Source organism: Python bivittatus, unplaced genomic scaffold (assembly GCF_059951505.1).
Source record: "Python bivittatus isolate LINGU-HERP-01145 unplaced genomic scaffold, Pbiv_v1 ctg000020_np1212, whole genome shotgun sequence".
NCBI classification, from domain to species: Eukaryota; Metazoa; Chordata; class Lepidosauria; order Squamata; family Pythonidae; genus Python; species Python bivittatus.
The window spans coordinates 60,458,714-60,476,083 of record NW_028277030.1 but is presented as its reverse complement, the minus strand read 5'-3'; the positions used below and the strand labels follow the sequence as shown (position 1 = coordinate 60,476,083).

Sequence of the window (17,370 nt, the reverse complement as noted above, 5' to 3'; positions counted from 1 at the left end):
GGTAGTGGGTGCTATATGCCCTATTGTGAGGGATTAATGTTTGCCAAAAAACATGAAAATGGCTGTGTACAAGAATGTGCTTCTGCCCACGTTGTTTATGGAACTAAGAGTTGGATATACCAGGAGAAACATCAAAGTAAATTTGAATGCAGTGGGAATGGATTACATAAGTGTGTGTGGTAAAATAAGAAGAGATAAGATCAAGAATAAATACGTGATGAATGAATGTGGATTGAATGCAAAAATGAGAGGCCAGTATGAAGAAACATGTTGAGGTGGTTTGGTTATATAGAGGGAATGAATAAAGTCCAAATAGTAAATATATGAAGGGACCATGTATGGGTTGAGATGAAAGAAAAGACAGAGAAAGTTATGTTTGGATGGAGCTGATGATCCTCAGAAAAAGAGAGATGATGTTTAAAGAACAAAACATGTCTGGGGTGGTGTAGTGGTACATAGAAGCAAGGATGAGTTTGCAAAGATAGAAAGGCATGAAGAGGTTTAGTGAATGGTGTTGGTGAATACTAATTTTAGCTCCATTTTCTTTTTATTCTCTCATGTATTAAATTTATTTTGCTTAATATCCTTTTCTTATGCTTTGCCTAATCTTGATTATCCCAAAAGGGAACAATATGATGGATGTGTACGGATGTTCATAATTCAACATTTTAAATTCCCATTTTCTTCCTGATTATATCATCAGGAGTACAAATATCTTTTGACTGATCCTGTAAGCCCTCTTGCCATTGACATCTGTACTGGTAAGACATCAGCAGCATGAGCAGCAAAGGCTGGAGCTCTGGAGTCTTCCTAGGACTAAGCACCTGAAAGATATAATTTCCTGGGCCAAGAAAATTAAGGTGCTTGGGACACAAACCTGCCAAATACTGAGAAGAAAGAACAGGGAAGGAAGATTGTTGAGCCTGCAGATCACCCTCCATGTACTACAATAGTTAAATCTATCCTTCTCTGCTCAAGTAGATATGAACCACCAAGAATGGTAGCAGCTTGGCAGAGGTGTTCTTCATAGCATGATCTGGGCTCTGTTCCTTAGCATTTTTCATTGCTAAGTATGATTGAATAAGTTTTGCATACTGTATATGTGTGTGTACATACGTAATTATAGAAGATTTTAGTTCTGGCTTGGAGAAGGAGGTGAAATAGATGAAATGGTTGTTCAGCTCTGAGAAAATAGAAAGTATAAGAAAAAGACCCAGAGCAGTCCCACCTTGAACTTAAAAAGGGGCAGTGAAGGTTTTGGACTGGCTTTCAAGATTCTGTTATTATACCCTACAACAATAAAATAGCAATCCTGGAATCTTTACGGTGTCTGTTTCTTGACCTGGCCTACCTTGAACAGCTGACAGTAATGGAGCTTTAAGACTTCTTTGTTGATCCTTCCCATTTTTCCAGTGTTATCATTTGACCTGGGCCTACCTGCAAACACCTGAGAAGGTCCCCTCAAAATGTGTTTTCCTCTTCCCATCATCTCTCTTTCTAAACTGTTCTGATTTTACAAACTCTTTATGAAACATTGTAAGGCATCAGCATATTGTTGTATGATATAGACCACAAGACCAGAGACAGAGATATAATGGTTAAGATGTTGGACCTCAAGCAGGAACTTCAAGGTTCTAGTCAAGTCTCAGATTCAAAAGCTCCCTGGGTGATTTGGGGACAGTCCCTCAGTGCAGCTTAGATCACAAGGGTGATGCTGTTAGAAAAATAAGAGGAGGAGAATGCACACTACCTTTTGCTCCTGAATGAAAGGTGAGATATAAATTAAATAATACACTGGATTCTGTGCTGTCTTATAATGTGTCTTTGACCTGCATTTTTCTTCATTTCAGATATCTGTTATATACCATAATTCCAAGAAAATGATCTTGGTAGTGGATAGGAGACATATAAAAAGTATGGAAAATGAAAAGAAAAGCATGCCATTTAGTGATGTCTATATAGGAGGAGCTCCTACTGAGATTTTAAAATCCAGGTTGGTTTAAATCATTCAAAAGTTGTTTTCATTTATATATTGATGTTCATTCATAAATTAAGTGAAGCGTATAATCCTGTGAATTTAACAATCAGTTGTAGAACTTGTGACTTTAGGTAGAATTATTTATGTATCAGCATTGTGTTGTAATAGAGGGCAAAGCAAATGACAAATTATGAGAGAACATCGTTCTAGTGTACTGAATAATATATAGGCAACCCTACTATCTTGAGTTGATTTTGGTTTGGTGTGGGAACAAACAGTGCTACAAAAGTTGGCTGAAGTTTGAGACACCCTTCCATCAACTGGGCACCCTCCAGACATATGGACTTCAACTCCCAGAATTCTCAGTAGTGGCCATGCTGGCTAGAGAATTCTGGCTACTGAAGTTCGCCCATCTGGAAGGCATCTAGGTTGAGGAAAGGTGCTTTAGCATCTAACTGAGTCATTCTGCTCCAGCCAAGTGGGACACATTTAATTTTTACTCTATTATACATTCATTTTACATAATCACCTTTCCTCCAGTGTAGACAGCACTTCCTGATCTGTTGCACACTGCTTGTTTTCATTTTGTTTTTGTCTGGTCTGTTTGGGTTTTGATTATAGCTTTAAAAAAAAAAAATCCCCACTTGCCAGTGGGGAAAAAAAATCTCAGATATGCTTTTCACAAAATGTCAGACCCAGAAATAAGTGTACTTTAAGGCTTTGTTTGCATAATGTGAAAATGCCCATCTACAGTTCCTTCAGAAGAAAGCTGTGCATCATTTTAATGGGAGCAGCCATGATTTCCACATGCATCATGACAGAGTTCTGCACAAAGTTTGGACACGCTGCAAGAACTGATCATGTTGTAATGTTGCAAACTGCCAGGGAGCGAAGCTTCCCACCAACAACAGCAGATTAGGTTGTCCACTGTCTAGAATCATTCATACCATCATCAGAAGATGGCTGTGAAGCAGCAGTACTTCGCCCTATATTTAGTGATCTGCCACTGCTGGTTCCCAGTGGTAAAGAAGGAAACACTATTACTTCACTTACTTACTTTCTGGTGAAGTATTGTCCTGCTCCCTCAAGCAACTTGAAAGTTGCAGGCATAAGCCTTCTCCTCCAATGAACCACTTTAAGGCTACGTTTATTCCTCAGGCTGAATCTAAAGGAAAGAGAGAGAATTTCCTCAGATATTACTTCTTTTCCATTTATCAGTGCAGGCTAGTTTTATTTTGCTTTGGCATCCTATATGTACTTAGAATCTGCTAGCCATGACCCTTGACTCTCGACAACATCTGTCATGCCTTCACAGTGGTGTCAGCTCACACCTGGCTATCAGTACGGCCTTTAGGGGCTGTATGAAAGGCTTCCAGTTCCAAAAGAAGGACTTTAACTTGCTGGAAGAGCCAGGTACCCTGGGAATTGGTTATGGCTGCCCTGAAGAATCACTTGTGAGTATGGAATTGTGCTGAAGCCGCTCTATTTTCTGGGTTGGTTTTCTGTTATTTCTAAATGTATATATTCTTATTTCGTGATATTTTGTGTATTCTTTGGTGAATATGTTTGTTTTCTTTCACTAATTTGTCTTATTGGGAAATAAAAAAGGTAACATTTCTTAGAGCAATTTTTTTTCTTAATAAATTATTATTCCTTTTGAGTAAAAGAATGGGAACTGGTATATTATATGCTACTGAATGTAGAATACATCTCTGAAAGAAAAGCAGTGTGATAGATTTTATACAGTCAGATGTTTTGACAGTTTAATAAATATTTCTAGTCTTATCTTCTCTCACTCCACAGATCAGATTTTAACTTAGCTTTTTTATTTTTCAGTGTGCATACTGTACTTCAGGTACGGTCTCTAACAGTTAATTACAAAATGATGAGAAAAAGATAATTCGGCATCACCATCTTTTGTGAGCAAAAGACCTACCATGCAAAATTTAAAAAAAATAACGTCAAATGAAGACAAAGTATTCTCTTCAGTTTTATTCAAAATCATAAAATGTAGGGATAGTGTAATGTTTCCAAAGTTCTATAGTCAAATTCTCACTGTTGTCAATAGAGGTAGCTTTTACAAGCTGGCATTTAAGAATAGTTGACTTAGATACAGATATAGATATCAGGATCTTGATAGCACTGAGCTGGACAAGTGTCAACTACCCAACCTATCAAGACTTTTCCATCTCAAATTCCTGTAGGTGACATCAACAGTAGGCTAGAAAAATATTGTGAATGTTTGTAATAATAGTAGTCCCACTGATGGCACCAACATTAATAGTAATAATAAAAAAGATCATCATAAGCCACTCCATCTTTCAGAGGGCTAATACAATTCATTTAGCAGAGAGTCAGTTGGACAATATTCCTCTTCCTACCTCTCTGTGTGCCATGAGATTGGAAATGGATTTTAGGTTCCTCTAGAGCTGCTTGATTTTCCAGCTGAGATATTACCTTCTATGGAAGGAGAAAAGAGACAGAAGGTGCATGTTTTCAAAACTTTGGTGCCATGAGATTCCAAACCTGAACCCCATTCACTGGAACACAGTGAGGCACAATTCCCCAAGCACTGTTATTGTAGAAGCTAATTTCATTTCAGCAGCATTTATGTGTGAGTCCTACTGAAAGGAATAATTATAGAGCAGCAGTGTTTGGTGAACTCTGGAAGAGGTTGTCAAGAGTATCTCTGTTACAGTGTGATAAAGAGTTCACACACACTGCTCTGTGATGATCACACATCAACATAGGAATCACTGGATGTTTGGAATGTGATAGCTGACCCCTTGGATTCTTCCTGCTATTGTTAGTTTCACCTTGTGTTCTTTCCTCTCCCTATATATTTGCTTTGTTTACTTATGAACAGATGTCCCGCAAAGTATATTTTAATGGTGAAAGCTATATTGCATCCAGCCAGAAAATCTCTCCTTTTCATGCATTTGAAGGCGGCTTTAATTTCCGAACTTTACAGCCTAATGGACTGTTGTTTTATTGTGCTGAAGATGTAAGTCTGGTTTTTTTCTCAAATTTTAAATGTATTTCTTTTAAAATAAATACGGTAAAGATAAAATCCTGTTTCCTTCTTAGAGAAAAACTGCTTTTAAAGAAATGTAAGCGCAGAAGATATATTGAGAGACACTATGGATTAAATCCCATAAACCCCAATCCAATGCATTTAACCAGAGACTTCCCTGAGATAAACTGTAACTAATGTGATAACTAGATTTCATAGGACTTACCACAGCTAAATCTTTCACTGGGTTCAGGACAAAGAATTTAAGCCTCCCTACTGAGGATATAGTGACACTGGAGAGAGAAAAAGATTACATGCCATCAAGTCAGTGTTGACTCTCAGTGACCACATAGATAGGCCTTCTCCAGCATGAGATGTAGATGTAATTTGGGATGATGATGATAATGATTATAACTATAATAATATATATATGTATGCATTCACACACATATGCACATACACATACATTCATATGCATACATACACACATCTTATATATATAATACAAAGTGTTTTCTAGTATTTATAACAATTAGATGATGATCAAACTTTCAATTAGTTAATTTAATTAAATGTAAAAAAAGTCTTCCTTTCTCAGCAATAAGACCATGTTCTTCTCTTCATTTTAGTCAGAAGTGTTCTCTATTTCCATGGAGAAAGGAAATGTGGTTTTAAATGCAAAAGGTGTCAAAGTTCAGACAGAAGATGAGTCCTTTAATGATGGAAAGGCCCATTTTGTCATGACAACCATCTCACCTGAAAGGTAAAGTTATAAAATATGTTTATTCTAGCACACATCTAATTATACCTGGCATTCATTATTCCACATTTGTTGGAATACAAAGTGCAACCTTGTTATTATCAGAGCAAGGTATTCCTTAAGAAAATTAGGGTGGAAGAACTTTTGCTTTCAACCTTTACCAAAACTAGTTGGACACTTGATCTTCATACAAAAGTATTATTATCCTTTCTTTAGCACTCAACACTCCAACAATATGAATGCATCACTGGTGTACAAGGATAGGAGCAAGGACTGTCAGTAACATTAGACCCAAACTAAGTGTCTGTGGCAATCCTCCCATGGGGCACCACAGCAGTTATGTGGACCAACCGCCATGGGCAAAAATGAGAATTTGAACTGTAGGGGAATAAGTGGGGACAAGGCAGAAGTTTCCCTCCTGCACCAATCCTACATCCCTGGAAAATTACAGAAATGTGATCGATTTTCAACTCCTGCACTTCTTTGTCTAAAATGCTACTATAGCATCTTGGCTGTAGCCTATTAGATTAAATTATATATTACCAGAAGCTGGTCAAAACTGAGAAACTGATTAGGGAACTGTGTCTTTCAGAATGCTGTCCTGTGTGGATGGTGCCACCTAGTGAGTCATTCATCAAGTTCAACATTCAAGAAGTAACTTGATCCATTTTCTCCCTTGTCAGCTACGTTCCTTTAAAGATTTCCTCATGAGATCTATGTTCTCTGCAGGCTTGAGCTTTTGGTAGATGAAAAAAGACAGAGCAAAAATAATCCAGCAAAGGATAGAACCGAGGGAAAGCCAGTGAGCACCAAGAAATTCTACTTTGGGGGCTCACCCCTCAGTACAGAATTAGCCAACTTTACTGGCTGCATAAGCAATGCCTATTTCACAAGGTAAGTGCATTTTGGCTTCTTGTGTCCTTTTCTTGAGCCAGAATATTGCTAGCTGAGGGTTTGTTTGTTTGTTTACTTCCTTTTTTAATTAATGTTTTGCTGTGTTGTAAGTGGTTACTGTTTTAAAAAAAAAAAAAGCAAAGGAATCTGCACTGCATTTGTAGGAAAAACAAATGAACTCACTGTGAGGTAATATATCAATTCTTTTTTTTCAATCCGTTCAGTGGTGTCCAGTTCTCGGAGACTACCTGGACAAGTCCCCATTAGAAGCACCCAAAAGGTCATATAACAATGAGCAGGCTTTAGAATTATCCCAAATCATTCATTAATAGAGTTTTACAAAACATCATGGGGAAGGAGGAGAGGAGAAACAGATAGTTTACTTACTTAATATACATTTAGTCAGAGTCTTAAGATATAGCATAGGAGAAGTTAACGTTACCTAGAAATAAACCTATCAAAAATAACTGGTTGTCCTTCTGGATTATATGTGAACAGAATTAGGCTTCATCAGTATTAAGCAGCTTTCAAGTTGCACTTTGGACAACTGAGAACATGAAACAAATAATGTTGTTCCTGACTGTCTGTCTATTTATCTATCTATCTGCAATTTTCCAGCTTCGCTTCAAGGCTTATGTAAAATATATAAGCTTCTTGTCACTAAAAATTAGTCATAATGAAAATCATAGCAGATTTCATTCATTATGAAAGATGAGATTAATTTTAAGCAAAAATTTAAGTTTAAGCCAAATTGGGCATTATCACTAGTAGTTTGTATACTTCAACTTGCATTTCAGATAAGCAAAATTTATAAAAACATAAGAAAAGCCCAGCTGGGTCAGGCCAAAAACCCATTGATCCAGAATTCTATGTCACACAGTGGTCAACTGGATATATACAACTTTATGGACAGGAGGGCACTAACCTACTTCTACTTGCAAAATTTGAGTGTTTGATTGAATGCCATGGTTTCAACTGATGATCAGCTCTACAAAGAAGGCACCTTAGTTACAACAGAGCAGGATCTGGGACCTCTCTGACAGCTAGTGTTGGCTGTGAGCTAATACACTCATGTTAATTATAGATACTGCATAAGCTCTAAGGATCCACTCAGTTGACAATAACACAAGTAATAATTTTTTTGATAACAATGGAAATTGAGATATATCAATCTCAGTATATATGCAAAGTCAAAATTGATTTAATAAGAACAGTGTTGTACTTTTCCTTTAAATAGATTAGATCGAGATGTTGAAGTGGAAGACTTCCAACGGTATCCTGAGAAAGTTCATGCATCTCTTTATGGATGTCCAGTGGAATCTCCTCCAGTTGCCCTTTTTCACAAGAAAAGAAAAAATTCTTCCAAGTCCAAGGAAAGACACAGCAAAAGGGTTAGTGAGTGTCCACATCTGGTTTACAGTTTTCCAGATCAGAACCCATATTAACCAATAGCAGAATTCTTTGGGCCAGATAAGCAGATTCTAAGCCTTTTTAATTGGAATACACTTCAAATGAATGTAAATTTATCCTGTTCAAAAGTTCTAATTTTTAATGAATGGTATTAATAAAAAAAGAATTGCAGAAATTTAGTAATCATACTAATGTATTCCACATTACTTAGATTTAATACATTTCCCAAATACTTGACCATCATTATTAATGCCATTTACAATCCCCCTTTTACCTATGAACAGGTGTTTAAAAAGTATATAAATATCACTTTAAATGCATTTATTAAGTAGTTAAAGCTACGTACTCAGGGAAGTGGTGACTCTGTTTCACTTGCTGTGTTAAATCCAAGACTTTAAGCCAGAAATACTTTAATTGGGATTCGTGCACTAAGCAGCAGATTTTATTCAATGGTCTAAGTCAGTGTTTCTTAAAGTGTGGTCATGACAAGCAGCAGCAGCAGCGAATGCATCAATTTTAACTTTTAATATGGTAAATATCTATAAATATAGCCCATACAAACAAAAGCATTTTGGGGGTCCTCCATAGTTTTTCAAAGTGGGAAGGGGTCCTAAGAGAAAAAGGTTAAGAAGGGATGTTGTAGGGATTATTTTTCTAGAGTGCTTTTCTCCAAATCCAGCCCATTTTAAAACTTGATCTTCCTTTTGTCAGTTCTCCCACCACACCACATTAAGTTGTATTCTACTCAGTTGGGGGGCTGGTTATTCTGCTGATGGAGAAACAAGAGTTCTGGGCCTCTTTATATCATTTCTTTCCAATGTTCCACTGGGATGGGACGAATAAAATGAAGATAATGGTAACTGAAAAGACTTCACCTATCAAAGAATAAATGTAGCCTGTTTGAGAAGTTTTAAAATTATTTTTATCAGCAAAAGTGTCCTCTGCCCTGTTTCACCATGTCCTATGCAGGTCTGATGTAACTCACAGCTAGCTATCTGTCCAGATAGTATGGCAGTAGAGATAAGATCTGAACCATATTTACTGGAGAAGAACATTTAGAAATGTATGCAGAATGAAAATTGTGCCTGTCCTGCAGCAGTTTATTGATTAAATTTATTTTCTTTCTTTGAAGGTTGAAAAAGATAAAGGGACATCCCATTTTTCATTGATCATTAAAAAAGGAGAACAAGAACTGAGGAGTCAGAGGGACCCACACTGTCACTTCTCCAGTAACCCCAAAGCAACTGAACAGGCATATCTCTTTGGAGGGACAGCAAACAGCCGGCAAGAGTTTGATTATTTACCAGAGGATTTCCATGAAAGGTATAGTGAGTAATCGTAACATAATATAGTTATGATATTAAAAAAAAATTATTCACATATTTACTCATTATTTATTGATTTTATTCAGTTTAAGTGCTGTCTGACTCCAAAACAACTCTGGATAGCTCACAATTTAAACAATACAAAATACAATATAAAATATAAAATATAAAAGCCAGTTTGGTCTAGTGGTTAAGGCTAGAAAGGAGACTGAGTTCTAGTCCCTCCTTAGGCATGAAAACCGGCTGGGTGACTTTGGGCCAGTTGCTCTCTCTCAGCCCAACTCACCTCACAGGGTTGTTGTTGTGGGGAAAATAGGAGGAGGAAGGAGTATTAGGTAAGTTCACTGCCTTGAGTTAGTTATAAAAATAATAAAGGCAGAATAAAAAATCTAAATATATATACACACACACACATATACACACACATATACACATACACATACAAGATCAGCATCCATCCAAACAACAATGTATATACAAGAACATATCTAACAAGGGGACCGTATCCACTCTACCACAAAGCCAGATTTTCAAGGCCTTCTGGAAAGCCATCATCATGGGAGCCAAACAAATCTCGGAAGGATATCATTCTAGAGGGCCAGTGTTGCAACAGATGGCATTATGTAATTGAAGGGACCCATAGCATGCCAATTCTGTCAGCATTTACCAGATGAGCAGACACGTGAGAGATAGCTGGTCTATCAAGTAATCAGGCCTTATGCCATGTAGGGCTTTATAGATGATAATCAGCACCTTGAATTGCACCCAGAAGCACACTGGCAACCAGTGCAGCTCACAAGGTGCTGGTGTCACATGGGCAAACCAAGGCATGCTCATCACTTCCCACACCATTGCATTCTGGATCAGTTGAAGCTTCTAAGTGGTCTTCAAGGGCAGGCCCATGTAAAACTTATTGCAATAGTCAGACCATAAGGTGACTAGGGCATGAGTGACTATATGAAGATCTCCTGATCCAGGAAGGGGAGCAACTAGTCCAAACAATGAATCTGTGTAAAGGCCTAATTGGCAACAGATGCCACCTGCTCTCCAAGCAGCAACTGTGAGTCCAACACACCCTCAGATTACACACCAATTTTGAATGGGGAAGTGCAACTCCATTCAAGATTAGATATGGAAAATCCTCAAATCTGTGGAAGGGGAGGAATTAATATCCACACCCAGTCAATCTTAGTAGGATTAAGGTAGAGCTGGTTTCTCCCCATCCAGACCCACACAGTCTCTAGGCTTTGGAAGCAGACCTCCACAACATCATTTGGCTGGGTCAGGGATATCATCAGCTATCACAAATAAAAACTCTACTTATTTTTGACATTACAACACTATTCTCTGGAAGCAGCATATTTTCTTCTTCAGCTTGTGAATGGAAAGTATCTCTTTCATAGAAAAATGCCATTTTTGTTTACTAGATCTCAGTTCTCCATTAGCTTAAAGACTCATTCATCCCATGGAATGATTTTCTACATTGCTGATCAAGCGGAGGAACATTTCATGACCCTCTTCATTGCCCATGGACGACTTATTTATATGTTCAATAGAGACCACCAGAAATTAAGAATTCGAACCCAAGAGAAGTACAATGATGGCCAGTGGCACAATGTAAGTAGGAATTGAAGGATCCAGGGAAAATCTTTATATGCTTTCAAAAAGTGCTGTTTACCCAAAAAAAGTCTGTCTAAATTGGTGATTAATTGAGGTTTTAATGCAATAAAATGTCATACCTTCCAATGACCAGGAATAAAACAGCCCATCCTGCATATACAGTTTTTAAGCTATACCAAAATGTTATGGAGAAAAATGATTAACTGTACTATCCAAATACTGTTATGTACTTCTAGAGAGTGTATTTTTGTCACATCTTGTTCTATTTTATTTATTTATTTATTTTATTGGATTTCTCTGCCGCCCATCTCCCCCACAATAGGGGACTCTGGGCGACTTACAAAAAACATTAAAACTATAAATACATCTAAAACACATAAAACATCCAAAATTTAAAACAATACTAAAGAAAGGAAGATCCAAGCAGATGGAAAATCAGGCTGCGGAGAGCTGGCCACTACGGGGCTAGCCATCCCCCTGCTTGAAGTATTCCCTCCCCACCCCAGGCCAAGTGGCAGAACCAGGTCTTCAAGGCCCTTCGGAAGGCCAGGGGGCCAATCGCACCTCCAGGGGCAGAATGTTCCAAATATTCCAAAAATATTTATATTTTAAAAATATTGAGAAACACTCCAAAATACAGCTGAATGCAATTTATTTCATTATGAGAATGTCTATTGTGATATCTAAATCCACAGTTGTTTACATTATCTAGCTGGCACTGTTGAAGAATGTCAAATAGGATATCATCAGCAAGATAAAGTTACATAAGTTTTTAAAAAATCAGCAGGATTAAGAAGATGAAAAAGGCTAGAAGATGATGTGGGCTGTTTAAAAAATATTTGAATTTTTTTTATATCATACACCAGCCATCTACCTCAAAACTGAAACCTCCAGGATAGCTAAGACTGCATTAAAAAGTACATCAGTAGAATTGCAACAATAAAAATAAAAATAAGGAATAAACAGCAGCAAAAATTAGAGTACAACAGCTCACAACAAAAGTATATCCAGTAAACAACTTATATCATTGTGTGTGTGAGTGTCTGTGTCTGTGTATGTGTTTGTATGTGTGTGTGTGTGTATTCACTTCCATAAAAATGCATAGATATTATACAAATATGAGCTTGTTCGTCTCATAGAATAGGGAGAATCTATGCTACGTGTCTGTTCAGAAATAGGTCCCTTAAACACTGCACTGAGAGAACCAGCTTACTATTTTATTATTTTACTAAATGACAAATTGTTTACTTTTCATACTAAATAAAAAAGTAACAATAGGAATACTAGGAAAATCTCAACCACAACCTTTTCTATTTAAATGTTGGTTGAAAAGTGAGCAGGATAGTAGAATAGCTCTCACAATTTTCTCTAAGCAAATTCCTGTGACATATTTTCCATTATCTTTAATATAAGCATGTTGTTGTTGTTGTTTTAAAAAAGGTAATGTTTGTTCGAGAGAAGAATATTGGTCGTTTGATTATTGATGGTCTCAGAGTACTAGAAGACAGTCTTCCTTATTCTGATAACGCATGGCCAGTTACTACTCCTTTCTACATAGGGGGTGTGGCACCAGGAAAAGCTGCTAAAAATATCCAGGTAAATACATTTTTCTATAATAAAATGTGTCTCTGTGTGTGTGTATTGGTGAGACAGTTAATAGAATCATAGTTGGAAGGTGGCAGAGAGATCGTCTAGTCCAATCCCTTGTCAGCACAGGCCACCACAGCATCTCAACAGATGAACATCCAGCCTGTTTGAAGCCCTGTAGAGCCATGCTGGCTGGGGAATTCTGGGAGTTGAAGTCCACCCATCTTAAAGTTGCTGAGGAACCCTGCTGTAGAGAACTCACCACATCATCTGGCAGCCTGTTCCCTTGGCTGACAGCTTGTACAGTCAGGAAGTTCCTCGTGATGTCTACCCTGAGTTTCCTTCATCATAGTTTCAACCCTTTGGTCCTATCCTTCCCTTCTGAGGCAACAGAGAATCAGTTGATTAGGCTGCTATCATCAAGCCTACTCCATAATCACATACTTTGCTTCTGTCTTGGTTTCCATTTCTTTATAATCACAAGGCTAAAGAAAACAGAAAAATGAAAGCTTTTATCTCTTCCTTACTTCATTTCTGTTTGTTTCCTTAGATTAACTCAGTGTACAGTTTTAATGGTTGTCTCGGCAATTTACAACTCAATGGAAAGCCAGTCACTTCTCCTTCACAGACCTTCAGTGTAACTCCTTGTTTTGAAGGACCATCAGAAGAAGGAACCTATTTTTCATCAGAAGGAGGATATATTATACTTGGTAATGGGTGGTTCTTGTGGTGCTGGCGGTGGTTGTTAAACCTTTAGACTAAAGCCTGTGGCTACTGATGCAAGAGATGGGAAAATATATATTTAGGATTAGCTAGTTAGTTATTTTAAAATTATTCTGGGTGTTCTGCTGTATTACTGGCATATAGTAGGCTACATTTCTCCAAATACTTTTGCATTACATCAAAGGCAGAAATCCTTACAACTATAGCAATGCCTGCATAACCATTATGCTGGTTTCCTGATCCAGTTGAGACTATAACACAATTTCTCAAAACCTGATGGTCTCCATGTATGCAAGGACAATAAATCCAAGAATTCCAGTTTAGATACTGGCTAGAAATTCTGGGTTATAGTCCCAATAGTTGGGGGGACAGGCATCAGTTTAGGGAAGATCATATTATTAACACAATACTATAATTTTACCTTTGCTCAGGTAGAGGAGATGCAAATTATCACTAAACATTTTTAGCCATACAGTGGTTTGTTGGATAAAACCATATCAAGACTATCAGAATTGTACAGGGCACTGTCTCATTAAGAGAAGTTAACCCATCAGCACATTTTCAGGTTGAGATTCTGTTAAGCATGTACACAAAGTACATGAAAGCAAGAATTATACAGCATATCTAAAAGAAATTATTTGAAGTCAGAATTTTAGAGCATAGTACTAAAGAATTGCTCAGAGTCACTGAAATTTAAAAAGTAAACACCTTCAAATTTCCAAAATTAAAAGAGATAAATAAGATCTGTAGTTATTGCTTCATCTTCTATAAAATGTGAGCAATTTCACAGTTAACTTTAGTGGGAAAATAAAACATTTTGTGACTTTTCCTTGCAGATGAATCATTTAGTTTGGGCCTAAAATTCGATGTTGTTTTTGAAGTCCGCCCTCGGCACAGTTCGGGAATACTAATGCATGCACATAATGTAAATGGAGAGTTCCTCAACATACATATGAAACACGGACAGGTATGAGAAAGGACCAAACACTCCTCCCCATTTTTATATTCTGACCTTTGAAAACCAGATGCTCCACTTTTTTTGTCAAGCACCTTGTGTTCCTTACTTTTAATATCAACAAGTTCCAATTGCTGAAATAAGTAACATCATTTATCAAGTGATCATTTATTTATAGCATGCTCCAAAAATATATCAGCTCAACGCAAACATATGTGTGGATATCTGAGGGCTTTTTAAAATGAGTAAGTGGGAACTAAGGGGGAAAAAACCCACAGAATCCTCAAGAGCAAATAAAGAAGTGCTTTTATGATAGACAGCAGCTAAGGGAAATGCCCGTTTTCTTAAGGATTTTATAATATAACGTCCTAGTGCTTATAGGTTCTGAGAATCAGCAAGCCTCCTATCACACTTAGAAATAAATGTTGCAGATATCTGACTTGAAAGCTATAGTGGTGCACTAGTGTATTGAAATATTTAAAATTAAAAACCAGAATTAATCCCCAGTTGAATTTCCACCTAAAATTTAGTAGGCATTCATAGACCATATTCATACTTCATCCCTACCTGCTCCTGATCTCCCCTAATGCCAGCTTAACTCTTGATCTGACCGCCCTAATGCCAGGTTAACTCAGTCTTTAAAAAAAAACCTGCCTGGGCTGAAAAACTACCTCCTTTTCTATGGGGCTTTTCTTAATAAGTTCATCACTTTTTCAAGTAATTTGAGATAGAAGAGTTTCACCCCACCTCCCACTCACCACCAGAAGATGATGTTGTCCACTCCTGCCCCTCCAACAGGGTAACCTGGCAGTGGGAATATGTTGAGTATGCAGTTTTCCCCAAAGCTGCTTTCCACTTATGGGAAAGGCTGCCAACAGGGAGGAGTCAAGAGAAGCAACTGGTAGATACAAAAAAATGTATTGGAGTGCACAGAAGAAGACCTCTGCAATGTAATCCGAAATGAAGCTAGGGAGAAATAAAATAGTGGGTCTAATGTTTTTGCCATCAGAGGCAATGTAGTTCCACTTTTCCAACCTGGACCTTTCCAGATATGGTAAAACTACAAATCCAAAAATTCCCTAATCAGGGTGGCTCTGGAAATTCTGGAAATTTCAGTCATGGCTCACCTGGAAGATGCAGTGTTGGAAAGGTCCAGTGTGTGGGTGGTTAGGTTTGTTGGGCTTTTCAACCTAGCTTATTTATACAATACTTTCTACCATTTCATCTCATGTTTATTAACTGACCTTATCCGTTATATACAAAATGATTTACCTTGAAGAACTTCAAACAGTCTGATGGTTAATGCATAATTTCAAAGATTTCTAATAAGCACACTTTTTAAAAGCTTTTTCTTATTTTTTCTGATTAACGAATTATATTAGAACAAATAATACCCAGTAAAACATATACTTAATTCAGAACATTAAATCAAAATTTGTCTCCCAAATAATTATGCTGTATAACATATAACATATATTATATAACATATATGCTTTACAACATACAGTTCAAATATTGATAAAATCCTGCCTATTCAGCAATAAATCTTACTGAATTTGACAGGCCTTTCTCTACACTGAAAGTGCATGTATAATTGCACCCTAAGCATAAGAAGTAAGCCTTCCTGAGTGACAAAGGGTATGGGAACAAACTTCTATTTCTAGTATAAACCTTGAGGCTGGTGAAATATATTTTAATTTTTTAAGATAAATATTTTTAGGCAATATTAAGATTCTAAATTAGAACTTAATTACTTTACCAGGTTATTGTGAAGCTGAACAATGGCATCAAAGATTTTTCAACTTCAGTTACACCAAAACAAAGTCTCTGTGATGGCAGATGGCACAGAATTGCAGGTGAGTCAACATCACAAGCTCTGTAATAATGGTGATTGTGGATTATCTCTTTAGTTTAAACCCTAAAATACTGAAGAAGCCTCAGCCAGGAGGACATAGTAGACAGGCAAGTCTTTTCAAAACTTTTTTTTTTTTTAATCTGGTGGCCTGGAGGTATGAAAATACTTTATTGTTCTCTTCTGTTTTGCATAACAGTTATTAGAGATGCTAATGTGATACAATTGGATGTTGATTCAGAAGTGAATCATGTAGTGGGACCATTAAATCCAAGAGCAATTGACCACAGAGAGCCCGTATTTGTTGGAGGAGCACCAGGTAAGATTAGTCATTATTATAACACTTTATTTAAAAAAATTAAGACAATGAACTGTTTAACATTTTTATTATTTATTTCAGTTTATTAGCTGCCCAACTGCAGTGGACTCTTTAAAGTGAAGAACACTCCATAAAAGTGTTCTTCACTCATATTGATTTCCAAAAATGTACACAAAACTATTGCTTTGTTTTAAGGCTGTACAATGACCAATAGAAAACATGGGCATTACGTAGAACTTGATGTTTAATGCTTTTATTTGATAAAACAGAGTAATTTATAAACATATAGGAACATTTATTCTTATATCCAAAAAGATTGATGTAATCAGAGATGTTATGTAGTTAGTACTCTAATCACTTAAAAAAAATAACAATTTAGGTTTTGAATTATCTTTAGCATTAATTTCCCCTATGTACTAGAGGCATGTGAAGATATTTCTAAGTGCCTTGAATATCCATTAATACCACTAAATAATTAAATATACTAATAGAACCTCTGGAATAATAATTTCATCACAAGGGAAAATCAGAAGCCAACAATTTTATAAACAATAAACCCTCCAAATCTGCTATCTTTTGAAAACCTTTTAATGATTTTCAGGCTGACAAATAATATATACTAATCATAATGTGTGTGTGTGCGTATGCACATGCATGTGCATGCGCCTTCAAGTCAGTATTGACTCCTGGCAACTGCCTGGACAAGTTCCTGCAGTTTTCTTGACAAGATTTCAGAAGCAGTTGCCATTGCCTCCTTCCTAGGGCTGAGAGGGAATGACTGGCCCAAGGTCACCCAGCTGGCTTTGTGGCTAAGGCAGGACTAGAACTCACAGTCTCTCAATTTCTAGCCTGGCACCTTAACCATTACACCAAATTGGCTCTCCACTAATCATAATAAATCTTCATATATATAAATATAGTACAAATTTAGCCA

The 17,370-nt window shown here is 36.9% G+C and overlaps 1 protein-coding gene across 1 annotated transcript in view; it reads left to right on the top strand.

Moving 5' to 3' along the window:
* The window catches only part of LAMA4 (laminin subunit alpha 4), a 106,548-nt gene that overhangs the window by 87,070 nt on the left and 2,108 nt on the right, over positions 1–17,370 (top strand). Inside the window, exons 25-37 of the mRNA XM_007432552.3 lie at positions 1,851–1,993; positions 3,294–3,432; positions 4,845–4,982; positions 5,621–5,754; positions 6,481–6,645; positions 7,883–8,036; positions 9,188–9,378; positions 10,808–10,997; positions 12,441–12,596; positions 13,138–13,297; positions 14,147–14,277; positions 16,028–16,121; positions 16,317–16,436. Coding sequence (XP_007432614.2) covers positions 1,851–1,993; positions 3,294–3,432; positions 4,845–4,982; positions 5,621–5,754; positions 6,481–6,645; positions 7,883–8,036; positions 9,188–9,378; positions 10,808–10,997; positions 12,441–12,596; positions 13,138–13,297; positions 14,147–14,277; positions 16,028–16,121; positions 16,317–16,436 — 1,915 coding nt within the window. The remainder of the gene's footprint in view (positions 1–1,850; positions 1,994–3,293; positions 3,433–4,844; positions 4,983–5,620; positions 5,755–6,480; positions 6,646–7,882; positions 8,037–9,187; positions 9,379–10,807; positions 10,998–12,440; positions 12,597–13,137; positions 13,298–14,146; positions 14,278–16,027; positions 16,122–16,316; positions 16,437–17,370) is intronic.